This window comes from Ailuropoda melanoleuca, chromosome 8 (assembly GCF_002007445.2).
Source record: "Ailuropoda melanoleuca isolate Jingjing chromosome 8, ASM200744v2, whole genome shotgun sequence".
NCBI classification, from domain to species: Eukaryota; Metazoa; Chordata; class Mammalia; order Carnivora; family Ursidae; genus Ailuropoda; species Ailuropoda melanoleuca.
This window is the reverse complement of record NC_048225.1, coordinates 37,755,749-37,783,547: the sequence shown is the minus strand read 5'-3', so window position 1 is coordinate 37,783,547 and position 27,799 is coordinate 37,755,749. Positions and strand designations below refer to the sequence as shown.

General features: G+C 43.6%; 1 protein-coding gene across 6 annotated transcripts in view; it reads left to right on the top strand.

Annotated features, from left to right (window-relative positions):
- FAT3 (FAT atypical cadherin 3) overlaps window positions 1-27,799 on the top strand; it is a 671,276-nt gene that overhangs the window by 478,597 nt on the left and 164,880 nt on the right. For 5 of the 6 annotated variants that reach the window (XM_002920733.3, XM_019801263.2, XM_034666166.1 and 2 more), the window contains exon 4: window positions 9,047-9,108. In XM_002920733.3, coding sequence (XP_002920779.1) covers window positions 9,047-9,108 — 62 coding nt within the window. Of the gene's footprint in view, window positions 1-9,046; window positions 9,109-9,251; window positions 9,429-27,799 lie in introns of those variants that run through there. The other variant, XM_034666167.1, reaches the window with a different exon arrangement.

Genomic DNA, 27,799 nt, shown 5'->3' with positions numbered 1-27,799 from the left:
CAATAGAGGCATAACACAGTACAAGAAAGCTGCCAGAAAAAAGTCAAACTGTAGCTGAGATAAACCATTATATCAGGGGTAGATACAAGGCATGTGTCCCATCTAAAATCAGAATACACCTGGCAACCATGGGTTTAGTCCTTTGCTGGGTGGATTCAGAATAGAACTTTGTAGAATTCAGGAGCCCTGGGTGGCTCAGTCAGTTAAGCGTCTGCCTTCTGCTCAGGTCATGATCTCAGGGTCCTGGGATCGAGCCTCGCATCAGGCTCCTCGGCAGGGAGTCTGCTTCTCCTTCTCCCCCACCCCTGCCCCCACTCAGGCTCTCTCTCTCTCTCTCAGATAAATAAATATTTTTTTAAAAAGAACTTTGTAGAATTCAGTTGAGGACACACAGAAGACTGTGCCAGGGACCCCTTTAAATTCTTTTGTACTTTAAAATGGAGTATTTTTCATTGTGGGAGAACTAGACCATTCTGATAAGCCAAAGAAATCAATTACCTTAGCCTCATCACCCAGCAACAACTGTCTCTATAGATTCTCACTCTTGGCTGAATTTTGGAATCACCTGGAGCTTTTTAAAAGTCTCTGTGCTCTGACCTCTGCCCATCCCAAATAATTCAGAACTTCTGGATGTGGGACCCTGGCATCCGTGTATGTTAATGCTCCCCACGTGATTCCAAAGCACAGCCAAGTGTGAAAAGCAGCCGCGGTCTAGAACCAGGCTTCTCAAAATGTAGTGTACATACAGGTCACCTAGGTGGGGGAGGAGCCCGCAGTTTTGCACATGCGGCTGGCTCCTAGGTGACGCTGATGCTGCCAACCCATGCCACACTCCGATCAGCAAGTATGTGTACTGCCTTCTCGATAGAAGTTAACACTGCGCGGACGAAGGACTTCTGGTGGAGAAGTTTTTGGACACGTTACTCAAGCCACTTAAGCTGTAAGCATCAGTTTCCTTATCTGTCAGGTGACATTGTGAGTAGTAGGAATTTCACAATTTTTGTGGCCCAGATGTTTAGACATATTTGAGGGGAAGTCTCAAGATGGGAAGGAAGCACAGCTAGAGCCTGGAACACATACGATACAACAGGCATGATTTTTGGAGCTCATAATAAGAGTTACATTATCTGGGCATTTAATATGTGCCAGGAACCAAACTAAGCATTTTAAATCAATTATTTAATTTAAGAAGCCTCATTTTACCGATAAGCTGCTGGTCAGAGAAGCTAAGTAACTTGCTGAATACCATGCAGTTGCCTGTGGGCGGGACTGAGAGGCGAGGCCAGACAGTCTAATGCCGGAGGCTGAGTGCCAGTCAGTGCACTGCTGACCAGTTCCCCATGATGCTTCCCAGACTAGGTCATCTGGGAGACCCATCCATATAGTGTCACTTAGATTTCCAGCCACTACTTCTTCCTTATTTTGGTCATCTAATATTCAGAATTATGCAAAGAAAAATCTTGGCAGAAAAGATAAGGGGGACATGTGCGCCATATTGCACATCTGAGCACACACGTCAGTGGTATGTTAATGGCACCTAACATGGCATCATTTCATACAACATCCTTAATATTGGTTCACCATCTGTAGCTTATGTTCTCCGAAGAAATCTAATACAGCATTCAAGGTTTAGCTAAATCCCCTAGAGACTTCTTCAGGTATATAAATCCTTCTTCATCTAGGCCACACCAGAAGGCAGAGCCAGAGGGCTGTGTGAGATTAGGAGGGAGAGCCATGGGGATTGATGATGAGGACAGAAACTCAGGGAAGAACAGATGGGACTGGTAAGTACTCAGGTATTCTGGCAAAAGTAGACTCATACACAGCATCTTTGGTCCTCTGTGTGTGTGTGTACATGTGTGCATGTGTGTGCATGCTTATGTGGGTGTGTGTGGCAGGAACACGTGGTACAGGAGAGAATTATTCAGAGAAGGGGTCTTTGGAATATTCTCCACCAAACAACATCTTCATTATCCTCCCTCACTGGCCACTATCTTATCCTTCACCCTGATGACAAGTTACCTTGACCCCGATCTCCTAATCGATCTTGTCCGTAGTGAGTAGTACAGCAAGGGAGCAGGGCTTGCTTGAACCTCAGAACTCTCCCTCCGAGCTGTGGGCAACTCCATCTGTCAATGGAGCCTGAAGTGACGGTACAAGGGTGTGTGCCAGCCTCAGCACTCCTCCTGCACAAGCTGGCTCTTTCCCCTTTGCTACCTGGAGCAGCTACAGCATCCTATATCCAAGGGGGAAAGTGTTTCTGGCAGAAGAATCCTGCCTGCACTTTCCCTACTGCTCAGGCAGACTTGAGAAATGCCATCCATTGGCTTGCAAAGAAGGAAAATGAAACTTATCTGTAACAGAAAACCACCAGCTCTGAACACGTGTGACCCACAGGGTCTTCAACCTTGCTTCAGGATGCATCCTCACTTACACAGTTCTAAAGCTTCTACTGGCATCTTCGAAGTCACTGTCTATAATGAAAAGTTCAGGTTGCAGGATAAATCTCCATCAGTGATTTCCCTGTCAGATTTTCTTAAGAAAATTTAATAGTAGCACTGTGTATTCAATCAAGCAACTCCAAATCTTTACATCTCATGAAACAGCTCTTACTTGAGAAACTTGTCTACTGGAGCCAGTTTCCAGGCCCTTTTTTTAACCCCATCATAACCGATGCTTTAGCTCTTGTATATTTTTTATTTCTGGTGGTTCTTGTCTTTTTAAAGAAATATTGTTTAGGGGCACCCAAGTGACTCAGTCAGTTAAGTGTCCAACTCTTGAATTCGACTCAAGTCATGATCTCAGGGTCATGAGATCAAGCCCCGGGTCGGACTCTGCGCTCAGCGGGGAGTCTGCTTGAGATTCTTTCTCTCCCACTCCCACTGCCCTTCCCCACCACACTCTCTCCCACTCTCTCTCTCTCTCAAATAAATAAATAAATCTTTTTTTTAAAAAAAAGAAATATTGTTTGTTATAGAACACATATTATCTGGTTGTTTCTTTAAAACAAACTTAATAGATGTCTTCACTCCAACTTTAATTTTTCCTATCAAAGTCTTTGCATTTGAATTTGCATTTGCACTGAAATTTGCACTTATTGTGTGTCCACTTCATTCTCCAAATTCAGTGCACAGCCTTACGTCCACATGTAAATAGGCGGGTGACACTTGAAGGCTTCTGATGGGCTGAATTGAATTGATGAGCTGAAATGGAAGTTCTAGAAGTTGGGATCTTATGGAAGAGAAAATAAACATGAGAATAACTAAAGGTTTTTTTTTTCACTTAAAAACACACACTCGTAGTTAACAGATATTTTGTTTTCCTCCTTTTGAGAGACACGTGTGTGCTTAAGTGTTGATTTTGTGCAGCAAATGAAAACCATCAACAAAACAAAAAAGCAATCTACTGAGTGAGAGAAGATATTTGCAAATGATATATCCAATAAGGGGATGATACTCAAAATGTATGAAGATTTTTTGAATAAATAAAAACCAGAACGCAGCCCCTCTTGTTCCCGCCTGGGTGACGCACCCACATCCTGCTCAGCCGGGGCTTAGGTCCACCAAGAAGAAAGTGAGGTCAGTGAGAGATCAGAGAATGATCTCCTTTTAATGTTTTTGTATTATTGTAGACTCCTTACACTGAAAAGAGACTTAGGACATTCCCAGGTAAGGAAACAGGCCTAGAGAAACCATGTCATTGCCTGGAAACTCATACCCAGTAACTGACAGGGCTGAGGCCAGGACCCAGGTCTCCGGACTCCCAGGCAGGGGGCTTTGCCACCACTGCACATACTCATCTGCTAGGGAGACAGTGAAGAGGCTTCAGAATTAGCGTCCCTGGTAGGAATGATGGCTTAATCGCTGGTGACCTTGGGCAACTTATTTAAGTCAATTTCCTCCTATAAATGGAGTCAGAATAGTTCTTGTCTCTTGTAACTGTGAGATTCAATGCGAGCATGTTTGTGAACTGTTTAGTACAGTGGCGGGCACATAGTACTCAACGAATGTGGGATACTATAATATGATCATTTTCCCACCTTTCTGCATAAATTAGATAGAAACCAGGATGTGGAAGACTGTGGAAACAGTCACAAAGCCCCTGTGCATAACATTAAAGATTAAAAAGCTGTCATCAGCAGCTAAAAAATAAAAAAAATAAAAGCCTGTCAGCAATTGTTCTAAACACCTCCAACGTTCAGCATGAAAGGGAATTCCAAAAATTGGGAAGACCTTGAAATTACTCAAGGAATGAAATAGAGCATTCAGGTCACTCTAATTCCCATGGTTTAGGACCACTCTGGCCACTCTGTATAAAACAGCACTGAGCATCTGGAAGGTTCATTCAAGCAAATTTTGCTTACAAGGTGCTAGCTTCTGTATTAAGTACCAAGAACATGAGGTGAATAAGATCTGTTTTTTACCCCTTTATTGGATCATATTAGGAACAATTCGCTAACAAACAGAGCCACGTATTAGGTGCCATGATAGTAGCATTTACATGTTTAACAACTGTGACAGGTGCTGCTCTAGGTTCCTGAGGTCAAAATCTCTGCCTTCCTGAAACTATGGTCTAGAGGGGGATCCTGACCATAGATGGGTTACCTGAAACACGCTAGAGGGAAAGTCAGAGAAGGCTTCATCAAGAGGCAACGTGTGAACTGTCTGGAAGGACAGGGAGGGGTTTACCAGACAGCTGGGGGCAGGCATGGAAAAGTAGAGAGCAGAGGAAATGAAGATGAGAAAGACAGACTAAGTACTAATTGTAGCTCACAGGGCTAATAATTCTAGTTGTATTTTTTTGATACTAAACTCAGCTTCCAACAGTCTTGGAAAATTATGCTGAAGCAGCTAAGACCTGCATTGCTTCAAGTAGCACTTAAAGAAAATGTGAATGTCACGGCAGTTAGATTACACAGCTGCGACCCAGGACACCCACAGGGAGAAAAAGCCAGGGAAAGATGTCATCTCACAAGTATGGCTTCTCTGACCATAACTACTTAGAACCCTCTAAGTTCCCTTTTGAACAGGCAGTGCATTTTCGTGCTCAGGCTCTTTCTCAGAGAGACTGTGAGAGTCTCCCGTCTCCACAACAAAAAATCAAAACTAGTCATTTTTAAAGTAATTGCATGGTTCCAGCCATATGCTTCCCCCCCCCTTTAGTGAGTATCATTCACTTAGGACTGGCGTAATTCCCCTCCTAAATTGGAGGTTTGCATATGTAATTATATCAAATGATGTGTTTGTTTATATCTCCAAACCACATTCAAAAGCTCGCCTATGATTTATTTTTGAAATTCAATTTCATCATGTCAGTCCCCAATTTACTGTGCCCAGTGGGTCTTCAGTTACATGTGTGATGTACACGCCTCTCTCCTGCAGAGATTACACAATGGGGTTGCCTTCCACGGTGATTCATCAGAAGAGCTGGAGAGAGAGAAGGTGCTCTGTTCTATCCTCTCCCCTCTTCTAAGGCCCGGCTACGTTCAGCTACAACAGAGTTGATGAAAATGAAGACGCACGCAGCATTGGCTATTTTGGTGAATTCCTCTGGACTGGGAGGATGGCTCACTGCGTTCCTCTCTGACTGAAAACCGGTGCTGCTAAGTGCCAGAGCTCATCCAAGAATGTCTCTTTAGGAGGAGAGCTCTCGCCCCTTCTTGGTGTAGCTGGTCCCATCTTGATAACAAGGATTATTTCCTACTACAAATAACTGCCAGTTGTGGCTTTAACCCAAAAAACATTCTGTTCATAACCCAAAAAATTCCCCGTGGACAATTCATCCCAACCTGTCTTCATGCCTGATTCCTAAACTAACTTATCCGTCCTTTCTTTCATTTATTTTTAAATGTCTGTCTTCTCCAAACATGAGGGGCTTGTTAAAATCTAAAAGGCAGAGTTTATGATCTCCTCCTGATTTTTAAACAGCTTTACTGACATGTAATTTACATGCAATGACATTCACCCCTTTGAAGTATACAATTCAGTGGTTCCCAGAATACATATGGGATTGTGTGACCATCACCACAATCTGTAATTTTAGAGCATTTTCATCACCCTGGAAGAAACCTTGTCTCCACGAACATCATTTCGTGTCCTCCACCCCACCTCATCTGATTTCCTACTGATTCTCACTTTTGACTTAGATTTTTTTTTACCTGCCTTTTACCTTCTATCTGTGAGAATAAAGATAATGGAAACACAGAGAGCTGAAACCTACAGAGGTTTTCCTGCCTTTTGTCCAGGACCAGAGACTGCTTGGCTTTCTCACAGCTCCAGGTTCACTGTTGTGTATGTTTCAGACTTTTCAGGAAGGCTGTTTCTTTCTCGGTTGGCTGATAAATATGTGAAAAACACATCCTGGTGACAGGATGCCAGTGACAGGGAAGCCACACTGCTCTCCCAGTCCCACATAAGCATTGTGCAAATAAGTGGCTTTCCTTAAAAAAAAAAAAAAAAGAAAAAGAAAAAAGAAAAAAAGAAATCACCCTAAGACAAATCAGGAGAGAAAGCCTGACCTCTTCCCTGTGGATGGCACGTCCCAGGGGGCCACGGCTGCCTGACCCAGTGAGGAGGGCCTGATGTGACACAAGTGTCCTAGGGGGGACAGAGGGCAAAGGGCTCCTGGTCTTTTGTGCCTGGAAGAGCAGCAGGCAACCAACACAGTGAAGGCTGACAGCCCTTTCATCCGTGTATAGCCTCCCTCTAACAAGTGTTTCTCATTCCCATTGTGACCTTTCACAGAGGACGCCCCCTGAAGAGGTGGTGAGGTTCGCGAAAGCCTCCCTTTCCTTTCTGAGAAGACAGTTACTTCTTACTTGGAAAGTGCCATTGTGACATGTGACCTTGTTGGATAGAACGGCCTGGAAATGAAGGCATCAGATTTGTGTGTGAGATGCCCCTTGGTGTCGCCACACTGACCTTTAGTCAGTACGAACCAGAGAGCTGTGCCCCCCCCTTTATTCCTCCTTTATCACCTCAGCCACCAGGGCACTCACACCACCTCTGTCTCCCCCTCATTCATCCCTGACCCCCCTGTACACACTGAGCTCGATGCATTTCATTCCTGGATGTGGCTGGGCAGAAAAATTAATGTCAGTAAAAAGTCATACTGAGATTCACCAAAGGAGAGTGAAATGGCACAGGGCCTTCTTTGAGAATTAGAGAACCCCAAACACTTGGACACAGTAAATGAGCGATGGAGTGGGCACAGGATCTGAGTTGTTGAGGTTCACCGGAGGGGTTCTGATGGGCCGCTAGGGAAGAGAAGTTACTGATTGTCCCACTTGAAACTCTCGATACCGGTCTTCTCTCTGGAACCTCAGATGGTAGCTCACCTTTGTATCCCAAGAGTGCCTCGCACTGCGCCATTCAGACAGAGGCTCTCGCTAAGTGGTTTCAAATGCATATGAGAAGCATGCACCCCAGTCCACCCACAGATACTCTCCCGGCACACAGAACAGTACCTTCCCAAACAAACACATTCTAAGTCTGTGGCAAAACTGAAGATTAGAATATAAATTCTCTCTTCTTCAGCAACTTTTGTCAACTGAGCATCAATGGAGTTCCTATTCTTTGTTGTAGGCCAGTGGCTAGGAGGGCAGCAGGGCTTCAGGATGAAAAGGCAGACCCTTCCCATGAAGGAACTCTGTCAACTCGTCTAGTGGGGCTATACACACATGTGAACAATGGATTATAGCACAGAGCAAAGAACAGTGATGGAGGAATACACTGGTTGTGTTGGGACACACCAGATGGGCACCTAATCCTAGAAGACAGGTCACCTCTCTAACATCTGAGCTAAATTTGAATCATCTGTAGGTGAAGCAGTGAGGTGGGGCAGCTTCCAGAAAGAATTTATGGAAAGACAGATCATTTGCGCAGTGGGAACACAGCTTTCCCTCCCATGGGGAGTGTGGACAGATGAGAGTGAAGGGGAGTGGGGCCATTTTGTTAAGAGCCATGCTACCCCCAGTGGGATTTTATTTTGAAGGCCGTTTCACCTCCTGGGGTCTTTTCTTGGCTTTCTCTAAAATCCATGTGCTCCCACCCACCACGTACGTGTGAAGTGTAGGCTGGAGGTCATGAGTTCCTCAGCAGATCTTGGTAAAATGCCTTTTCCGTACTTCCCATCCCTCACTAGGGTGGGGAGCGAGCTTTACATGTGATTTTCTCTGCTCTTTTCTGTCCATCAGCACAGGTCGCAAAATCAGCCCAATCCGTAGTCTCTTGTCTTCAGGGACAGTGTAGCATCAAGACATGGAATATAAATTTGACTTCTTAATTGCCATTTGACAATAATAATAATAAAACCTACAAAAGACAAATTGGTGCAATAAAGCTGGGCAGCCTTGAAGGTTGTGTCTTCTCATTGCCTTTTCTTTGTCTTTATGCTCAAAGGAGCGATTCGTGCACGGGAAACACCATTCGAAGGAAAGATAGAGATATTTCCCATGTGGAGCTGATTTTGTGTAAAGATTTCAACACAGAAAACAAAATGATAAAATTACAGTGGGAGGCCTTCGGTTATATAAGTTTTTAAATTTGAAATAATTATGTGTACAAGCAACTGTTACCGAAGTAACCTTCTTTGTAAAGGGTAACAAAAAATGACACCAGCATTAAAACGTTAAATAAGAAAGTGCTATTTCATAGCCTGATTCTGATCAGCGTCAACAACCTATTAGTGTTCAAGAACTCTGAAATCTTTAATGAGGCTCTTACTGTAGAATTTCAGTCATATGCAAATGAATCATTGAAATTCCTCATTATTAGGAAAACAGTGGTTCCTCGGTGAGTTTCTACATCCCCAGAGTGATTACGGTACCTAACTGAGGTAAGCAGAACTATAACAAATTTTTCAGGTTTTCTTTGTAAATTTTATTTTGTTTTAAGGATAATTCAGAGACCATCCTGATGGTCACTGGGGTTTGGAATGTTACTGTTCCCCATCATTTTTGCTTTTCCTTTAACTGGATTTGCTTCCCGTGCTCAGTAAGCCACTTGCCCCAGATATTTAAAAGTCAAATATTCTCATTTCTACGCAGGTCTGATTACAACCACCTCAAGGAAATTGGATCGAGAACAGCAGGCAGAACATTTTCTAGAGGTAAGTGCATAGAGGGAACTAGCATTCATTAAAACTGACTTTCACTAAACTTCTTTAACCTTCAATGTAGATTAGAACTTTAATATATTTGAACTGTGGATTCCTAAGTGAAGATGTCTCTCTTGGGCTGATTGGTTCTGAAGGTGGAGATTTCTGGTGCATTCGTCCCAACACGCTCCTGTGGGCCCAGCAGGGGTGGCAGAGCAGCCTTTGCCTTCCTCTGAAAACAGGCAGATGCGGCAACATCTCTGCCTTGACTTCAGGCCCCTTCGTCAATCATCAGAAAAGAAGGTTCAGGAGCAGAGCCCTGGGAGCCTCCAGGGCCTGGGATGTGAAGAGAGCAAGAGCCAAAGTGCTGTGATCAGAGCAAAGTACATCAGTTGTGAAGACGCGTGTTGCTTTGCTTCTCATTTCTTTTCTGGGGAGAGGGTGCTAGTTGATTCACTGCCCGAGACGACTGTTTCTGAAACCATAAAATGTACTCCTATAATTCATTAAGACAGAAACAGCAGCAGTATAAACTGTAAGAGTGTTATTTCTGGAGGAAAAAAAAACACACCATAAGGCAAAAGATGAGAAAATAGATATGAAAGAGCTTCGTGGAACGTTCTTTCTATACATATCGAGTATCTTTATTGGGAGCTTGAAGTCTGGGTGGTATGTATGGCACTGGGATTTCGGCGTGATAGTCTGATACGGAACAGATGACAATGCTTGGAAGTTAGGGCTTTGTTAAGGTTTTTATCACACATCCGCGCTTCTAAAACGGTTAGTCCCTAAGAATCACTCACTGGAATCCGCAGGTCCTACACACACACACGCACACATGCACACGTGCGCGCGCACACACACTCTTCGAATCTCTCCTGGTATTTTCCTTTAAATCAGTTCACCAGCAAGGATTTATTTACTAATCCCCGGACTAGGAAGTGGTGCCTAAAATCCTGGAGCAGCCCTGCCACGATTAGCTTCGATGGCTAAAAGCTGTTTAATTGCCCTGGACCTCAGTTTCCCCTACTGCAAAATGTGGCAAATAATAGCTCCTCCATATACCTCAAAGGATTGCTATTAGGATCAACCCTTATATTTTATATCAAAGTACTTTTAAAACTCTTAAAGCATTATACATAATAAAGGATTATTATTATTATCATGCAGCACTGTGATAATCCTTTTAAAGCATTGCATCATCTCATAAAGATGAAAGACTCCAGGCTGCCAAAAAATAATTATTATAATTCTTTTTTTCAAAATCATACTACTGGGCTGCAGTTTATATCTGGTCCGGAATTAGGGTACATTTGCCAGAATAATAACACCTTATATATTTATGTGCTCCTTTTCTTTGCAACAGAGGCCAGGACTCCTAGGGATGTGATCTCAGATAGTTGAACCCATTACCTGCCCGTGGGGAAAAGGAAGGCATCTCATTAGCTGGGGAATCTGCCCAAGAGCCCTTAACTGCCTTGTCCCTGGAAAGAAAGGGTGGTGTCTTGAGGGGGTGGAGGTTGGTGCAGAGTGTGACTCTAGGGAAGAGTGTTTTCCAGGCATTTGAATTCACTTCCCAGAAGAATCCTTAACAGTTTTGTATCCTTTACAGACTTACACAAATACTGACCAAATAATCCCATCCTGTAGGGTCACACCAATGCATCTGGCACATCATTTCTCAGCCCCTGGGATTAATCTGCCTGGGAAGTAGTGCCATATAGCCTCTAGCCGCCTCTTAGAGTTGTTGGGAGAAATACGTGTCTAACACCGGTCCGGAATGTGGCACTAAGTAGGTGCTCTGTAGAGTGTAGCTGTCCCTGTTGCTGTTTTAATTATTATCATATAGTGTCATAATGCCCAAGCCTCCCGAACGTTTGACTTCATCTCCATACTCCAGGACAGAGAGAAGCTCCAAGGCAGCTGACGTGCAGAAAGGAGCCTCAGACGTCAGCCGCTGGACTTGGCCTGGGTCCCATGGTCTGCCCTGAGTGCTGGGGATACAGAGTAAACAGGAAGGGGCAGGGGGCATGTAATAAACAAATAAAAGCCTTAAGTTCAGATACAGGCTCTCCAAGGCCACTCAAAGCAAGTTTCCATGGTAGTGCCTGAAAGTGGGGGTGGTAGGCAACATCCAATAGACTGGTCAGGAGGGCCTCTTTGAGTAGGTGACATTTGGTGACGTGAAGCCAAGATTCTGTTCAAGGCCAGTGTGATCACCTAGGCCGGTGTGATTAAGGGTTTAAAGGTAGGTGTGGGTAAAGATGGTAGGAAATTAAGTTGCAGAAGGCAAACAGGGCTGTAGTAAGGATGACGCATTTTTTCGTGAGTGCAGTGGAAAGCCAGTAAGCCTGGGTGATGTGATATGCTTGCCAGTGTAAGCTTCTCAGCTGAGCAGAAATGGGTTGGGGCAGGGCACAGGTAACAGGGAGACTCTGGGGGGCTTCTAGAGGGATCCACGTGAGACGTGATGATGGGTTTGGATGAAGGTTGTTAAAAAAAAATAACCAAAGAAGACAGTTAAGGTTCTAGAAACAAACTTAGCCGCTTCACAAAGCAGACTGCATCCACTCGGTAGCAGCAAAGTGGGGTGGAAGGTAGGAGGCTTTCACAGGGTGAAGAGTAAAGAAGAAAGAAGAGAACAATTTAAATACATCTGACTGGCTGGGACCACACAGCCAACCTCGTCTGGTGTGAGAAAGAACAAGGAAGTAAGGATAGAGCCCAGAGTTGGCTTGGCGTTCGGGGATTGACTGACTGGATATCCTTTGGTTCTGGTCAAGCAGAGCGTTTACAGAGGCATGGAAGTTAGCGAAGTTTGCATTTGCTGATGTGGCCCCTGAGACAGCAGTGTTTCTGTGTTGGACCTAGAAATTTATTTCAACCAGGGTGAAGGCAGTGGGTCAAAGGGAAGGGTCTGATACAAACCCCATCATGATTCTGGCCCACGGGCAGCACGCTGGCATTTCTGAATTCTCAGAGTGGAGATTTTACACACCCTGGGTCAGCGGAACCAATCCAACTGGCCCCAAGCACCCACGACTGCTCTGCCCATCTCCCAGGATTCCCATCATTGTGCTCTTTTAGTCACCTCTGTGGCTGAGGTTTTCAAACACCAGCTAATCTCAGTCTCCCTCTCTCTCTCGCTCAGTCTCTCCGTCTCCCGTTGTCTCTCTCGCATGCACACTCTCTTGCTCTCACTTTCTAAATTGTAACAGTTCTTCAGCACGCTGTGTTTTTCCTACATAACTTGGCTGTGATGGTCTCAATGACATTCATTTCTTTTTTTCTGGATGGATCATGGAAAGAATACTGCTTTAACTGAGTCCTCCCAGAACAGAGCAAAATAGTACCATTCAGAGTGCAGAATAGACTTCTCTGCTGTACACGGATTTTTGTAACTGCTGATACATCGCGGGAGTTTAAAGTGCTGGGTGTGGGTAATTAACCTCCTGGAGAGCCTTTAATTGCCAAGATAACCCTATGCTCCTCTTAAACTCATATTAACCTTCTGGCTCTATTTCGTATCTCTCCTTCCCAATAAAACAAAATTGACTCTTCTTGAAAGGACCCATTTAGAGGCTGACCTAGCAGGTACACTTCTGAATGGGTAGCCAGGAGGGCATTAATAATTTGTTTCTAGTTTGCTTTCCCCATGACAGAAGGCACTTGAATTGTATACTGCTGGTCCTCTGCCTGTACGTTGAATTAAGATACTTAGCTTGACCAGGTATGGGCCGTAAGGGTTTTTGAGTTTGTAAGCGTTCACCTTCCATCTCTGACTATAAGAGAACAGTTGTCACCAGAACCAAAGGATTTGCTGAAGAAAGAGCAGCAAAGAACTGTAAAAACATTCACAAGTACAACTTATTGTTCTTTGGTGAATTCTAAGTGTTCACTCTTGCCTAATTTGAAGTCTGTTATGTGTGAACTTTGGAGTGGTCTTCTCTCCCTACCATAAAATGCAAAAATACGGGATTTTTAGCTCACTTTTTCAAAGTCATATACATTCCTCAATAGCCTTTTATGTTTGTAGCAGAGGTAGAAGGCTAATTCGGGGAAATAGATGCAGGAAGTTGATAGTGAATGAATAAACAAAATAGTAAATTAATGTTTCAGCTTAGCGGTTGTGACTTTAGCCCTAATTATCTCACTATCAGAGAAGACTAGCGGTTATGACTTTAGCCCTAATTATCTCACTATCAGAGAAGACAGCTGCGAAAAGGGAATCATTGCAGGGAATAAACGCAGGGATCGTTGACCCCTTTTCCACATCTGCAAGGTGGGGATAACAATCCCTAACACAGACTTGGTGTGAAGAGGTATGGGATGACAGGTGAAAAGTGCTCAGACGCTGACTGTCAGACAGCGAGTGTTCCGTGAATGGTGGTGGCTGTTGTCAGTTCTCTATCTTACTTCTCTCTGTCTTTGGAGTGTCTGTTCTAGTACCTGGTAAACAGGGGACACTCAAAAAGTGTCCTGTGAATGAGTGACTACTCTAAGAGGCCTTTATTCTACCCTGGATGAGGTGATGGATAGCAGTTTAGGACATCATGAAGTGCATGGGCTTGGAGACAGAAATAATGGAATACATTGCTTCTTTCCATCCTCCTTGCCAAGTTAACTTTGATCCCCCATTTCTTTATCTGTAAGGCGGGGGTCAATGATCCTTACCTCATCGATGAGCCATACAGAGGGCCAGGCACACATAGACACTGCTAAACCATTGTCTGTCCCTCCCTCTTTCCCGTCCCCTCCCGTCTCCCCTTGTCCTCGACAAACATCTTGTCAATTCCCTTTCTTTTTCAGTCCTGGCCCCAGTATTTTGAATAGCTTATAGCAGTTCAATTATTCTTAAAAGATATAGGCACTTAAATAATCCTATAGTTCCGGCTTAATTATGTGTGAATCTTTATCTTGTGTGCTGAAAGAGTATTATTTGCCTCCCATTTGATCTTGAAATGCTTCTCTGTTCAGGGCTGGATGGTTCTGATAAAAGTCTTCCAAAGAGAACAGAGAGCGTGATTTTATTTGCAAATCAAAAAAGATGACAAGGCCCAGTCACCAGCATAAAGACAGGGGATGGGAAATTATGTTGTGTGTGTGTGTGTGTGTGTGTGTGTGTGTGTAACTTGAAGTAGCCCAGAGAACGTGGCGAGATTTTAGAGTGCAGTTGGTATAAATAACAAACCACATAACAGAGGGACACACTAGTGCTGTAAGAATGTAAATTATTTACTATCTGTCCCTTTGGCATATCATCCATTGTCCTCTGTAAGGTACATCTCGTATGACTATTTTTTCATCCTGTTTGAAATTCTCATTGGTTTTTTTTTTTTATAGTCTTATTTTCCGAGGGAAAAAAACACTGTCCTTTGGTAAGTTTTTGTAACATTTACTCTTGCCTTGGGATGCAAATTGATTTCTTTGGTGAATGCACATCCTTAGCGGTTTCTTCCTTTGGTAAGCCTCTGCTCTTGAAAAGATGGTAATTTCTGGTGGGGAAGAATTGCAGGCCTATTTCAACCCATTAAGCAGTCCATAGTTTGATGATTTAACTATGAGAGAAATGAAAGTTTCTCTCTTTAGGTTCTTCTTTCTGCCACCTTCAAGAAACTTTGCAGAAAGTACCAACAGGCCTTCAGAAAAGATGGTCTGTCTGGGCACGAAAACAGCACTTGTGGCCGATACTGCCTTGGAGGGCGAGCCGGTCCTCACTTCTGTTTCTTCCTGTGTTGTACCGACTTTGACAGAGTTAATGGAAACTAGCTGCTTTTTCTTCCTGTCTCAAGAGCTTTATTACATGCTGATTCTGGGCCTGGCATCAGGCGAGACACCAAGCTTCTGTTACTGGAGTGAGTGTGTTTTGCCCACTGATTATTTTTTTCTTCGCCTTTCACAGTGAGGGCATTAGAGTCTAACCTGCTGTTTATTTATGAGCTGCTGTAGTTAGCTGCTGTCTTGTTATCAAGGGACTGTTTTTTATTCATATCATCCAGGCACTTCTCCCGCATTATACAGATGTAGAAACTGAGACTTAGGAAAGACAAGAGAGAGCCAAGGTCACACAATCCCTTCATAATAGTGTCCAGGAGAGGTCTTCTTCTCCTCATAGAACAGTATGGCCCTATACATCCACCAGCACGTTGACATGTGGCCAATCTTTTCCCACTCTTGGTTCACAGCACATTTACCCAGATGTCAGGTCAGCCCACCCTTAAGTGTCAGCATATATGTGTATGAAATGAGGAGACTTTCTCTTAGATTCTTTGGTTATCCGTTTACCACTCCCTCAGCTGCTCTTCTGTGCCTGCTCCCCTGCCCTTCCCCGCCTGCCCAGCTCTGGACAGAGGTTGGCCCTGTTGGCTAACGGCCCAAGCTCCAGGACCAAGTGCCCCTGAGAAGATGCTGTGGCCGCGCTGTGCACGCCAGCTTGGACACCAGCGGAAGAATAGACCACATGTTACAGGCTGAATGGCCTATGTTGAAAGTCATATGTTGAAGTCCTAAACCCCAGGACCTCAGAAGGTGACTGTATTTGGAGTCTTTAAAGAGGTAATTAGTTAAAATGAGGCCATGAGTGTGGGCCCTAATCCAGTATGACTGGTGTCCTTATAAGAAAAGGAAATTTGGTTGCAGACCCATTCAGAGGGAAACTCATGTGAAGACACACAGAGAAGACAGCCATCTACAAGCTAGGGAGCGAGGCTTCGTAAGAAACCAGCCCTGTCAATACCTTGGCCTCAGATTTCTAGCTTCCAGAATTGTGAGAAAATAAATGTCTATTGTGTAAGCCATCCATCCAGCCTGTTGTCATTTGTCATGGCCACCCGAGCTCACTGCTGCAGTAGGCGGACTTCCTTCACGGGCCCACCCCTGCCCCGTTCTCCTCATACCACCCCCTCGCAAGGCTATAGAAACACATCCAACTTTATTTACTGAGGGATGGGGCAACTGCAAACACAGTATAGCAGGAAAAAACCTCCACCTAAGTCTGCTTATTTCCATGTTCCATACTCCACAACTATGAGTGAGAAGCATCCCCAAGTTAAAATTCTTCACAGAAGTCTCCCTCAGGGCGTGCACGGGTTTCTAACTGCTTCTCTTCCCTCAAGTGCTTACTTTTCTGAGGGCCTGTTTCCTCCACTTTCTGCAGTGAGGGTTTCCAGCCTATCTTTCCCAAAAATCCTGGGATTTCTTGGCTGGGAATCCTTGGCTCGGGAACAAAACCCTTCCCTTCAGATTTTTCTAAATCAATGTCATTTTTATGTTTCAAAAAATGCCCCAAGAGTGCTTAAGCAGGCCAGCCGGGGTGGCCTTTGGCAGTACAACTCCAGTTAAATAAGGAGGATTGGGGTGGTGGTCACGATGGTGGTGGTGGTGGTGTTCGTGGTGGTGGTGGTAGTAATTGTGATGATAGTGGTCATGGTGGTGGTGGCGGTCCTGGAGTGGTGATGATGGTGATGGTGGTGGTGGTGGTAGTGGCTGGTATGCGTGCATGTGTACCTGTGTGTGGGAACATGTGCGTATGGGGTAGGAGCAAGGATTGCCATTCCACTGCTGCGAAACAGTCCAGGTTGGTGTGAGCTGTCAAGAACGATGTCTTGTGAGATTTTCCCAGCAGTGTGAACTGCATGTATGTATATATATATATATATATAACTTTATTTTCCCAACTGACCAAATAGTAAATATCGAATCAGACACACACAATTTTTCCAAGCAAATATTAATTCTCAGGGATAGTTTGCTCCAAACAGAAATTGCAAGAGAGCCCTGGGTTGGTAATTCAGAGGAACAACATGGATATGGGTGGGGGTGCAGAGGGTATTTTAATACGGCAGGTCTCACCTGCCCCTTCTGCAGAGCCTCAGCCAGTGGCAAATGTGGAAGTAGGCAGGCCCAGTTTCATCAGAAAGTCTTATTATTTCCAAACAAAAAACAAAAAACCCCAAATCAGATTTATGTGTCAGATGTCCCTATACTAAAGTTGATACCTCCATTTTTTTTAATACCGTAAGGAGCCAATGAGTTCCTGTTTTACATCATTTGATAGGAGGGAAGATCTTATTTCTTATGGCCTCATAACGTGTAATCCTCTCACAGCAGAGTAATTTACATATATTGTAAAATGCAGTTTGTTTCTCATCGTCTCTTTGTCCCACATTTTTTTCACAATGTGCCCTTTGGAACCCCACGAAATATAAGAAATGAGCCCAGGGCTGTGTCTGAAGAGACCCTGTTGAGGTTTGGAAATGCTGGCATGTGAGGACGTGGTTAGGATCTCGGCTGAGGGCCTCCTTCCCACCCTGTCTCCATCTGAACCAAGGAAGGGAAGCCTTGCTTTGGCTCCTTGGATGACATAGAGTCGTGAGGGCGTCATGCCTGCTTTGTCCGCCCCTGGCAGTTTTGTGCGCTTAGCTTTGCTTGTCTGTGTTCCTGGCTAGCCTCCCTGTGAATGACCTGCAGTCACTTCTGTACGCTGGGAGAGTTGTCTGGAATGAGTCCTTGATTCTATAAATAGCCACCTCTAATGTATCGGTTTGTGAAAGATGGCGTTTGTTTTCTTTCTCCTTAAATCTGAACACTAATTAGTAGAGCAACAGTAAATGAAACCTGTTCCCTTGGACCTGGAAAGGTCCTTCCATCCAGCGGCCCCGCCTGGAGATGGAAATGAGCCGGCTTTTGCTGGCTGCTGGCTGCGGGCTTGCGGTGCTGGCGGGCAGATATTTGCCCCAGACGGGTCACAGGTTGTGAGCTGGGCACACAGGCTGCTGGGAGCTGAGGCTCTGCTTTTGTTTTCACTTGTGAATGGTTTCTGAACGTGGTGCTATGTGGCTGCTTCCTTCTTGGGCAAGCACTGATTGGGTCCTGGGGGGGAGGGGAGGGGTGGGGGGAGAACCTCTCACCCCGCAGGACTGGTGTCACACCCATTCTCGGAGAAGAGGTCCAGACTCCTTGCAGGGCTCTGCACAATCATGAGGACTCCCCATCGTGAATCCCACATTCCAGAAGCCCAGGCTGACTTCTCCCCCTAGTGCAGTGATGATAAATTGACCCTCTGCCCTGGGCTTCCGCAGTTCCTTCTCTCTCATTTTCCCTTGTGTTACTTTCCCAGTTTATTTTGTGCAGGCCACTCTCTGAGCCACAGAATGATCTGTCCAGTCTGATTTCGTTTGGGCCCTTCAGAAATCATCCCAGCTCGTGCCTGACGCCAGATGCATATGACCCAGTTGAGCACGTTAAGAAGTCTGTCTGTGGGAAAATAAAAATATAATGACAGCAGGTTCAGGACATGAGATTCCCACTCAAGTGCCTCTATTAATAAAAAGGAAAAACTACTCTGGCGTGCTTCCTGCTGGCCGCAGACAGCTTTGTTCGAGGGAGCTCTGGTGGCAGGACCTTCCGAGCGACTTGCTTGGGTGGCAGATCGGGGCTACCAACCTCATCTACTTGGTGGCAAGACCGTTTTAGGGAAATGCTGAGAGGTATTGTCAGCAGGATGCAGGTCACTGTGAGGAAGGTCAGTGGCGGCAGTCCCAGACGTCAGAACCAAGGAACATGGGTTGATGCGTGAGGGCAAATACCATCGGTTCCTTTGAAATTGAGAAAACCTGCCATCAATTTGGTTATTTCGTCTGTGGGGATGTAGCACTGTATGTATTTTTACAGATTTTCAGTCTGACTTAGAAATAAAACATGTCTCATAAAACAATGTCCTTTGTACTGCAGATGTAGATAGAGACAGTTAAAGCACAGGATTGCATATATATTCCACATGGTAAGTGTTTAATTATGTCAGCTATTACGAGAAGCTGAAGATTTTTCCTTGGGATTCCTGAAGTGGGCTTCTTACGGAAGAATTCAGAACACACAGTGCGTTGTATTATGCATTGTCTTTTGAACCTTTCTCATAGCTGTTGAATATGCTTATGGTTCTTTAATGAGATAGCATCTCTAAGCGTACATAACGTAGCTCCTGGTACATGGTGTGCACTCAAGAGAGCATTAATTCCTTCCTTCCTTTTCTGGAGAGCCCAACACTTCAGAGATTTCTTGTCTTCTGTTTGCCAGTATCCATTTAAATGGATTGTGAGCCGTCAACCATGGGTCTGGCCCAGGCATGAAGAAGGCCATTGAGCCTCTCCTGGAGGCCCTGCAGTCTCCCTGGCTTTCTGAGTCAGAGTCGGAGAGGAAACTGAGGCATCCAAGCTCATGTGGCAGAACTGTAGCGTTCCCACGGGTCCAAGGACTCAATAAAGTGATCGTCCTTGAGACTAGCATGGGACAGATGGCTCAGTTCTCCAGTTATCTATCTCTAGGCCCCCCAAGTTTTCCCCAGAATTATAACCATTTTAAGGGTTTAAATTGGGTTTAGTTGCTAATGAGTAGGTGTGTTTAATATTCAAACACAAATTGGGATTTTTTTTTTCTGTTTTATTCAGATGTCAACACCTCAGTTGTAGGAAATAGTAAACTGGTCATGAGACGTCAAGAAAACACACAGTTGACAGATACCATAATTCAGAAGTCATTGACCTTAGACATTTCAAGCTCTGTCCCTCCTTAGGCCACCCTCAACTCATTAGCAGGCTCAGGACGAGCTCCCCGGAGAGTTTGCATCTTTTCCCTGCCTGGCCTTCCCTTTGCTGAAGGTCTGTCATAGGCTGGAGGGCCTCAGCTGAGGACTATTGTTCTTTGTACTCCCACCGTCTAGAACAATATCTAGGGCATCATAGCCACTCTGTGAATGGGCACAACTTTTAGTTGAAGGCTACAGGTAACCCACACACCAGATAACCCATGCTTACCAGGTCACAGTGATCTCTACTGCCCAGAAAGTCATGGAAAGTCCACACCTAGGCAAGAAGTGGGCAGGCTCCTTCCATGCCAGCCAGCGTGCAGGAAGGGGAAGGGCTTCACCCCACTGCATTCCCGTCCCTACAGAGACCCCCCCCCCGGCCAACCCCAGTGTGCTCACAGCCTAAAAGCAGTTCCTAAATCACATCTACCTACCTGAAATCTATCATCCTCGGTAAGTCGTAAATATATAATTCAGAAGGAAGATCATAGATTTTTCATAAGGTGCGCTGTTATAATTCCTGGCATGCCACTATACACTTTTAAAGATGCTGATAAATCTTAAAATTGGATGTGGGGCTAAGCTCCGTGCTAATGTATACTCTGCTGTTAGATAATTGAGATAACTCCAGATAATTGAGATAACTCCTACTTCTAGGACACTACTTTCAAATAAAATTTTAAAAGTTCAATATTTTTAAAAATGTATGACTGCTCATTAGTAGCCCTCTGAAAAAGCTTTATGAAGACGTTCTAAAATAGACAATTAGCACCTTCAGAGCAAAGGGTTTCTGACCAATCAAGCCCTGTGTTCTTCTAACTTTCTCCATATAGTGAGGGGCCGCATTTTTTCTTGTCTTATTTTGCAACTGAATGCTGTGAAAGCATCTGTTGCTATCCCTTGGCTTACCAAATAAATGACGGAATTTTTCTCTTCTCGGTGTGGGGACAGCCTCTTTGCCACTTGAGAGTAAGTTTGGCAAAGCCTCATCTTTACATTTTCCATCATTACCATTCGAAGGCCCCAGATCTCTTCTCATTAGGTGAAAGCAAAGGCAGGAAGTCTGCGGTTAAATTTAAGGCAACATTATAGCCTTCGCAGCAGAGGAACAAGGCTGCGGCGTACACTCTGGTGGAATGCAGGAGTTAGAGATGCTCTCAGTTAGTTTCAGCTAGAGAATAGGATGGGGTTTTTATTTAGCGTTTTTACAACAGGAGATGTAGTTCTGTCTCTATCAGCAGTAGCCAGGACAGGCTTGCCCCACGTTGGAATGAAGAATTACAAATCTCTCTCTGCAAGGCCGTGACAGACCCATGATGTGTTTCTTGATACATGCGCAAAACCATTTACCCATCTTCAAAAATGATGCTTCCAGGAGCAATTCATTTAAAAGTTCCTGTCATATCACAAGGACATCAGTATGTAAGGAAGAATGAACTCAATGTCTAATGGTTTAAAGCACGTATATATGCACCTCAGTGAAAGGAAGAAAATGAGGGTCTAGTTTAAAACTCTTATTTTAGAAACTAAATAGAGCCTATAATAGAATTTTTTAAATATAGTTATTTCTAATTATAGAATAATTAGAAACATGTAAGTATGATGTACCAGACGCATGTAATGTATAATACATATTCACTGTAAAACAGAGAGAGACAGGGAGGAAGGGAGGGTGCCGGAGAGGGAGAGAGAAAGATAGACATAAAGATATGCAGAACAGAAGAAGAATCTCACACTCATAATTTACCCATGCCATGATGGTCCCTTTTTACATTTTGGAATATGAACTTTCAGAACATTTTTTGCATTTATGTGTATTTGAGATCATATAATCCCATATATAGTCTGTCAGAAAGATTGAAATAACACCATACATATTGTTTTGTAACCTCCTTTTTGCATTTTTTAATTTATTATGGGCATTTTTCTATATTCCATATGTTGTTATTAATTTCCTTTTTGCTTGTGTGAGGTTGCATTAAACAGCATCTGTGGTTGGTTTTTAATGACCTCAAGTAATGGACCATCCATTGCTTTGTCTGGAAGACTGCGTGGCTACAGCCCAGCCCCCTAGCTCCCCTGTCCATACTTCTGTAAGTTAGTTTGGTGCCCACTTTCAGGCAGACATGCACTTACCTCCCTCTGCCTATAGATCAACTGGAAAAAAAACAAACACAAAGCCCCGTCCATGATCTAATGTCATTTAGCAGATATCACTTCACGCACTTGACCAGACCATACAAAATATGAACAGAAACCCTTCCTTTGGCTGGAGTTGTGATCTTCTACCTTAGAGCATGCACTTACTGAAGAAAAAATTAAACAATGTTAAGAAAACGTTCGCATAAATATCTCTGAAACACTTGAAAAAAGACTGCCGCCTATGAACTCATGTCATTTGGAAAATTACATCAGAAGCCCGATCATGAAACCTCAGTATGGAATCGTACACATCTGAACACTTTCCCCACACATATGAACTTTCCTCCCTTGCCCTGTGGATTAATATTCCACCGTCCAACACTTCCTCACTGAAAGCAAGATGATACATCGTAAGCATCTTTCCACAAAAGTGCAAGCAAATCCCACAGAATCATGAAATGTCAGCATTAAATAGCACCTCGGAAATCGTCTACTGGATGATGGACTATTTAAGCCCCCAATTAAAGATCTGAGCAAACATTTGCCAAATGTGGGCACACAGGCAACATTCACATTCGGCATAGCTGTCTGCATTCTCCACTGGTGACAAAGCGTGGGGTAAAAAGAGGGAAAGGATCCAAAACAAACTAGCTCCAGCTTGACATGTCTTTGAGAGGGCACATATGCCTTCCCATGTTGAAAAGCAGACTCCCATCAGATGTGCACACAGACCGAGTGGAACAAGGGCGGTCCTTACCCATCGCACAGCAGATCCAGCTTGGAGCCGTTCAGTAAAAGGGGCTCTGGAAAGACTCCAGCGTGCATGCCAAGAACCAGTCAGCTCTGTCCTCAGAGAGACTCCATTTTCAGACAACCTTGAAATGTGGTGGCTGGTAAGAGAGGGCAGGAAAAACAGTCTGCTTCACTGAAGTATCCCATTTTGAGGGTAAAAATGTAAATAAATATATAATCAGTGAATATGCATCTGTTGGAGTACGAGGTCCTTAATGCCTGTTTTTGGTTTTGTCCTGACACTGAGGTTATCCTTATTAGACTCACAGTAAGTCCTGGCTGGATCGGATTGAAAAAATGTTCTTGCCCCTCCTCTTTGTTGTGGTTAGACAGAGGAAGGAGAAGAGGATTCCCGAGTCAGTTACAGTGAGTTCTTATCCAGGAGGAGCTTTAGTTATAACATAAAGCTCACGTCTAGCTATTTCCAGCAACATAGTATGTAACGTTAGACATCTGACAATGGCAAGACCAGTCCAGAAACTGTACAGGGAGGTACGGTGTATGAGGCTGCCTGTTGGGAAGACACGTGTATCTTGCTCATTTCTCTCTACACAGTTCAACTTCATTATGTTGTTCACGATAGGGTCACTTGTCCCCGAAGGACAGAACGCGTTAGACTCTGGTTGATTAATAAGTGATATTATCTGGTGACGCCTCCGTTTCCAAAGGCCAGACACAGTGAACGAGGTTGCCATCAGCAGCACTCTGACCAGTGTGCGTATGACGTTAGAGGCTGCTTACCTCACGCAGGTGTTGGGGGATAAGCTCCAAAAGCAGGTAAAGAAGGCAAGTCAGGGAAAAGTGCAGCTGCCGGAAGCGATAGGTAAGGCCCAGAGATGGACACCTAGGATCAGGCCTGAAAGGTGGAGCTTTGAGAAGGGCGCTGCCCTTGACTGCCACAACTGAGGTTTAAAGCAAGAGTTCAAAACCACACGAATGATAAGCAAAGGCAAAGCATTGTTCCCACTGCTTTTCTGTTCTTTCCTTGATTGTCATACATTTCAATGGCATCCAGATGTTCCATTATTTTAGCTACCGACTTGGGAAATTACGTTATAGTTACTTTCAAAGTTGTCAGAACACTAAACTCAACAATGACAGTTTATAACCCATTTTCTCTAAAGTGCTTAATTTTTTTCTTATAACCCTGATGGGCTGGCATTTTAATAAAAGAAGTCAGGATTCTGAAATTCAATTAGTTTCTATATATGCAGAGTTATTCTTTGTGCTTATCCACATGCATACTGGATCGTGCACATACATACTGGGTATATTGTACTTGAACTCTTCCTCCATTTCGGTCTCGATTCACTACAAATGGGAAATTTGCCTCGTGCCTCAATGTTGAATTGTTGTGCTCTTTAATTTTCGACTAAACTATTTAAATTCTTTCGGGCATTCAGAGGTATGCATTTTTTTTCCAGAAAACTGAAGACTAGTTAAAAAGAGTAATGTTATTAATTTTGAAAATGCATATTCCCTAGCTGAATAAAAACACAATGGTATGTATATCATATTTTACAACTGATTTATTTAAGATTTCTCAGAAAATGCCATTTGTAATTTCCAGTCGCAAGGGGATGAAGTTCTTCAGTGTAATGCCTGCAGCCTTCTTATGGTAATTTTGAAATTGGGAGACTTGGCCGCATTCATAAATGGTAACTGTAGAAAATCGGCCACTTTCAAATCCAACAAAAGCATAGAGAACCTTGAGGATACTTTTGAAAAGAGGAGACTATTTCTAACGAGTCTAGTTACACTGTCTGTTCCTAAAGAAGATGAATGGGAGAGTTCTTATGAGAGTATTGCTGTTGCTTTTTTATATCGGCCACTTGTATTATCTGTCCCTACAGTACTTAGCACCCTGTTGAACTCAATAAATATGCAGTGGTGATAATATTATTGCTCAGAACTCATTTAGCGCTTTCACATCTTTTAAGTGTCACAGTGTTCTGCCTACTAGGTGCAGGGAATTTTAATTTAATGCCCATTCTGAGGCTTAAAGCTTGGAAGTGTAATGACCCATGTGAGATAATCCTCCATTCCAGCAGGACAGCTTTGGAGCAAAGCCATTGGGTTGTCCAAGAATTCATTAAAAAGCAGAGAAATCTTACTTCCCACACTAAAATTCAGGGGCTCAGTGTACTGGCTTTTCCAATCTCTACCTTCCAAGCCATCCACATCATAATTCCTCGACAGACCAAAAAAAAAAAAAGAAAAAAGAAAAAGAGAGAAATAGAGAAAATATAAATATATCTATGACAGTTACGTAGCTCTGACCAACTTCAATCAAGCTGTGCCCATGGTAGAGGTTGAACTAGAGGTCAAATGGAGCTGGAATGACCTTATTTTTTGTCAGGACAACCAAGTTTTTCCCTCAGCCTAATTCAGCTATTACTAGACTTTGGAATATTTGACAGTTTCCACATATTTTTTTCCTATGAAATTGCATTTCCTTTAGGCTCAATAGCAACTATCCACAGATAGTTTTGATACCAATAATATCCTTCATGTCGGACACAGTACTTGGTATCTAATAAGCACCCTGGATCTCTTTAGTTGAATAAATGAATGAATGAATGAATGAACATAAAGAGAAGTTCCCAACTGTTCTACAAATCCTGGTCTTGGTTATTTTATTGCTTCTTTAAAAGGAGAAAACTGTTGGGGTTTCCTGACAAAACCTTAATGTTTTCTTGTATCTCATTTGAGGCTCAATGCCTACTTTTTAGAAATCTACTTTATCAATAAATGCAATAAAATGCCCTGAGAATATCTAAATAGATAATAAATCTACCCAAGTTATCATTTGTGAGAATATACAAATACTTGGTGTGAGATTTGTGTAACAGCCCATGGTTAACACAAATAAGTACCTAGAGATACATATGTGCGCACGCGTACACACACACACACGTGAGTACTTACAACACATACAACATGGTAATGACACCCAAGGTTGCCCTAAAGCAGTTGGGGGACACCAGACTAGCACATTAAGCAGTAATTAACTGTAGGGCAGTACATAATAAAATTCCATGCCTAATTGTGAGAAACAACATATATGTCCTTTAAGAGTTAAGGGCTGGATTTATCAGGAAGGACATCATGGAAGACAAGAGACTTGGCCCGGGCTTTGGATCAGAAGGGAGCAATGTAAAAGAAGAGAACATGCATGATCCACATGCAGATGTAGAGTGGGATGCATATGGCACCCTTGGCTGGCTGTGACAAGAGCAGCCTACCCGCCGAGGGAAGTAGGATCTGGAGAGCAGTGGATTGGGGAGACTGAAGTGTAGTAGTGTTGACTAGAAACATGAGGAAGTACAGAGCAATGAAAGGCTTCTCAGCAGAATGACGACATGATACAAGTTGTATACAAAGATAACTGATCTGGCAAAAGGGGTCTTTTTTTTTAAGATTTTTTATTTATTTATTTGACAGAGAGAGAGCCAGCGAGAGAGGGAACACAAGCAGGGGGAGTGGGAGAGGAAGAAGTGGGCTCCCAGCAGAGCAGGGAGCCCGATGCGGGGCTTGATCCCAGGACCCTGGGATCATGACCTGAGCCGAAGGCAGACACTTAACTACTGAGCCACCCATGCGCCCCTAAAAGGGGTCTTTGGAATAAGAAAGAGACTGAGATCAGGCCAGCCAGTGGGGAGGTGGATCCAGGTGTAAGGGAATTGCTACCCAATCACAGGTGGGGTATCAGGAAGATAAAAGAGACATGGGAACACAGGCAAAACTTGGGAACCGAATGGGAGACTGAGGGGAAGAACCAGGGTAGTTATTTCCCACAGTTGTCAAAAGCTGGTATTCAGTAGCAAACCCATAGAAATATCATAAGTGTAGCTGGCTTCATCCATGTTTCTTCAAATTAGATGAAGTAACACGCCATCATGCTAGCTGCTGCCTGCGTGGTTAGCCCCTTCTTATTCACCATCAGATATGATCTCAGGCTTGATCTACTCTTGTCTTGTGCGAAGAGAAGACTTTCATAAGCATTTTCTGAAAAAAAAATAGAGATAAGTTCTTTCTTTTTTATTGTAAATTTACATGTATTTCAGCTTTACTCATTTGCATAAAGTTCTTGACTCTGTGCAACTGCAGTGTTTCAAGCACAGATGAGTTTGACTTAGGGTCCAAGTGTTTTAATTTTCTTCTTCACTGCATGTGTACTTGGGCTTTGACCCTGAGGTATAGACAGTTCACTCACCACAGCCACTTTGTCTGATGAACCTGTCATCCCAACTGAATCACGGTCATGTAGAGATGGAATCTAGAGAGAGATTCATTGAAGGAAGGGAGAGAAGTTTCCCTTTTGGAACTGTAGTATTGGTCTAGTATTGTATCGGAGAAGAGAAACCAATGGTGCATTTGCTTAATTGGAAGAAGGCCATTACTATAGGCTGGAAAGAGCCTGGGTGTAAGTTCCAGCAGACCGGGGTCTGAATCAAGATTCTGCCATATATTTGCTGAATGATCTAGAGCAAATTCATATTCTATGATAGTATCTGTATCCTCAGCTTCACGCGGGGATAATAACAGCCACCCTGTCGGCTTGTTGTAAGGGCCGTGTAGAAAGCCTATGTAGAGAGAATAGCAAAGAGCAATATATCAACTATTCTTAGTTTCCTTCTTCTTTAAGGCAAATATCCCTGCACATTTCAATGTCCTTCATACTTAGCACAGTCCTAGGACAGTCGATAAATATTTTTGCTCAGTGGATACAAAAGCAGAAGGGCATCTTGAGGACTTGAAAGAGCAGCAGTATCCATAATCAAATATCCCTATTTGCCTTCCAACGAGGAAACCTAATTCAGTATTTCAACTACGTGCAGCCATATAATTGTGGGTGTACGCATTGCACTTCTAAAGGTGAGCCGTCTTATCCCTTCTCACAGGTCTGTCAGGAGGCTCATGACGACACACCCTCCTACAGATCAGGGGGCTAATTATGTTATTAGAGTGTCAGAATTATCTGGAATGGCTCTGTCACCCACCTAACAAGAGAAGTAAGTTTGATATTGCTGTGTTCAAAATGCCTGGAAAATGTGAATGATGTATGAGATGATGTATGAACGTATATGGAAGATTTTTTTCAAAGTGTTTTATGGCAGACTTTTTTCTTTTACTCCTGTGCTTTAGCTGTTACACTGTTCTTCAACTTAAAATTGGTTTTAGTTC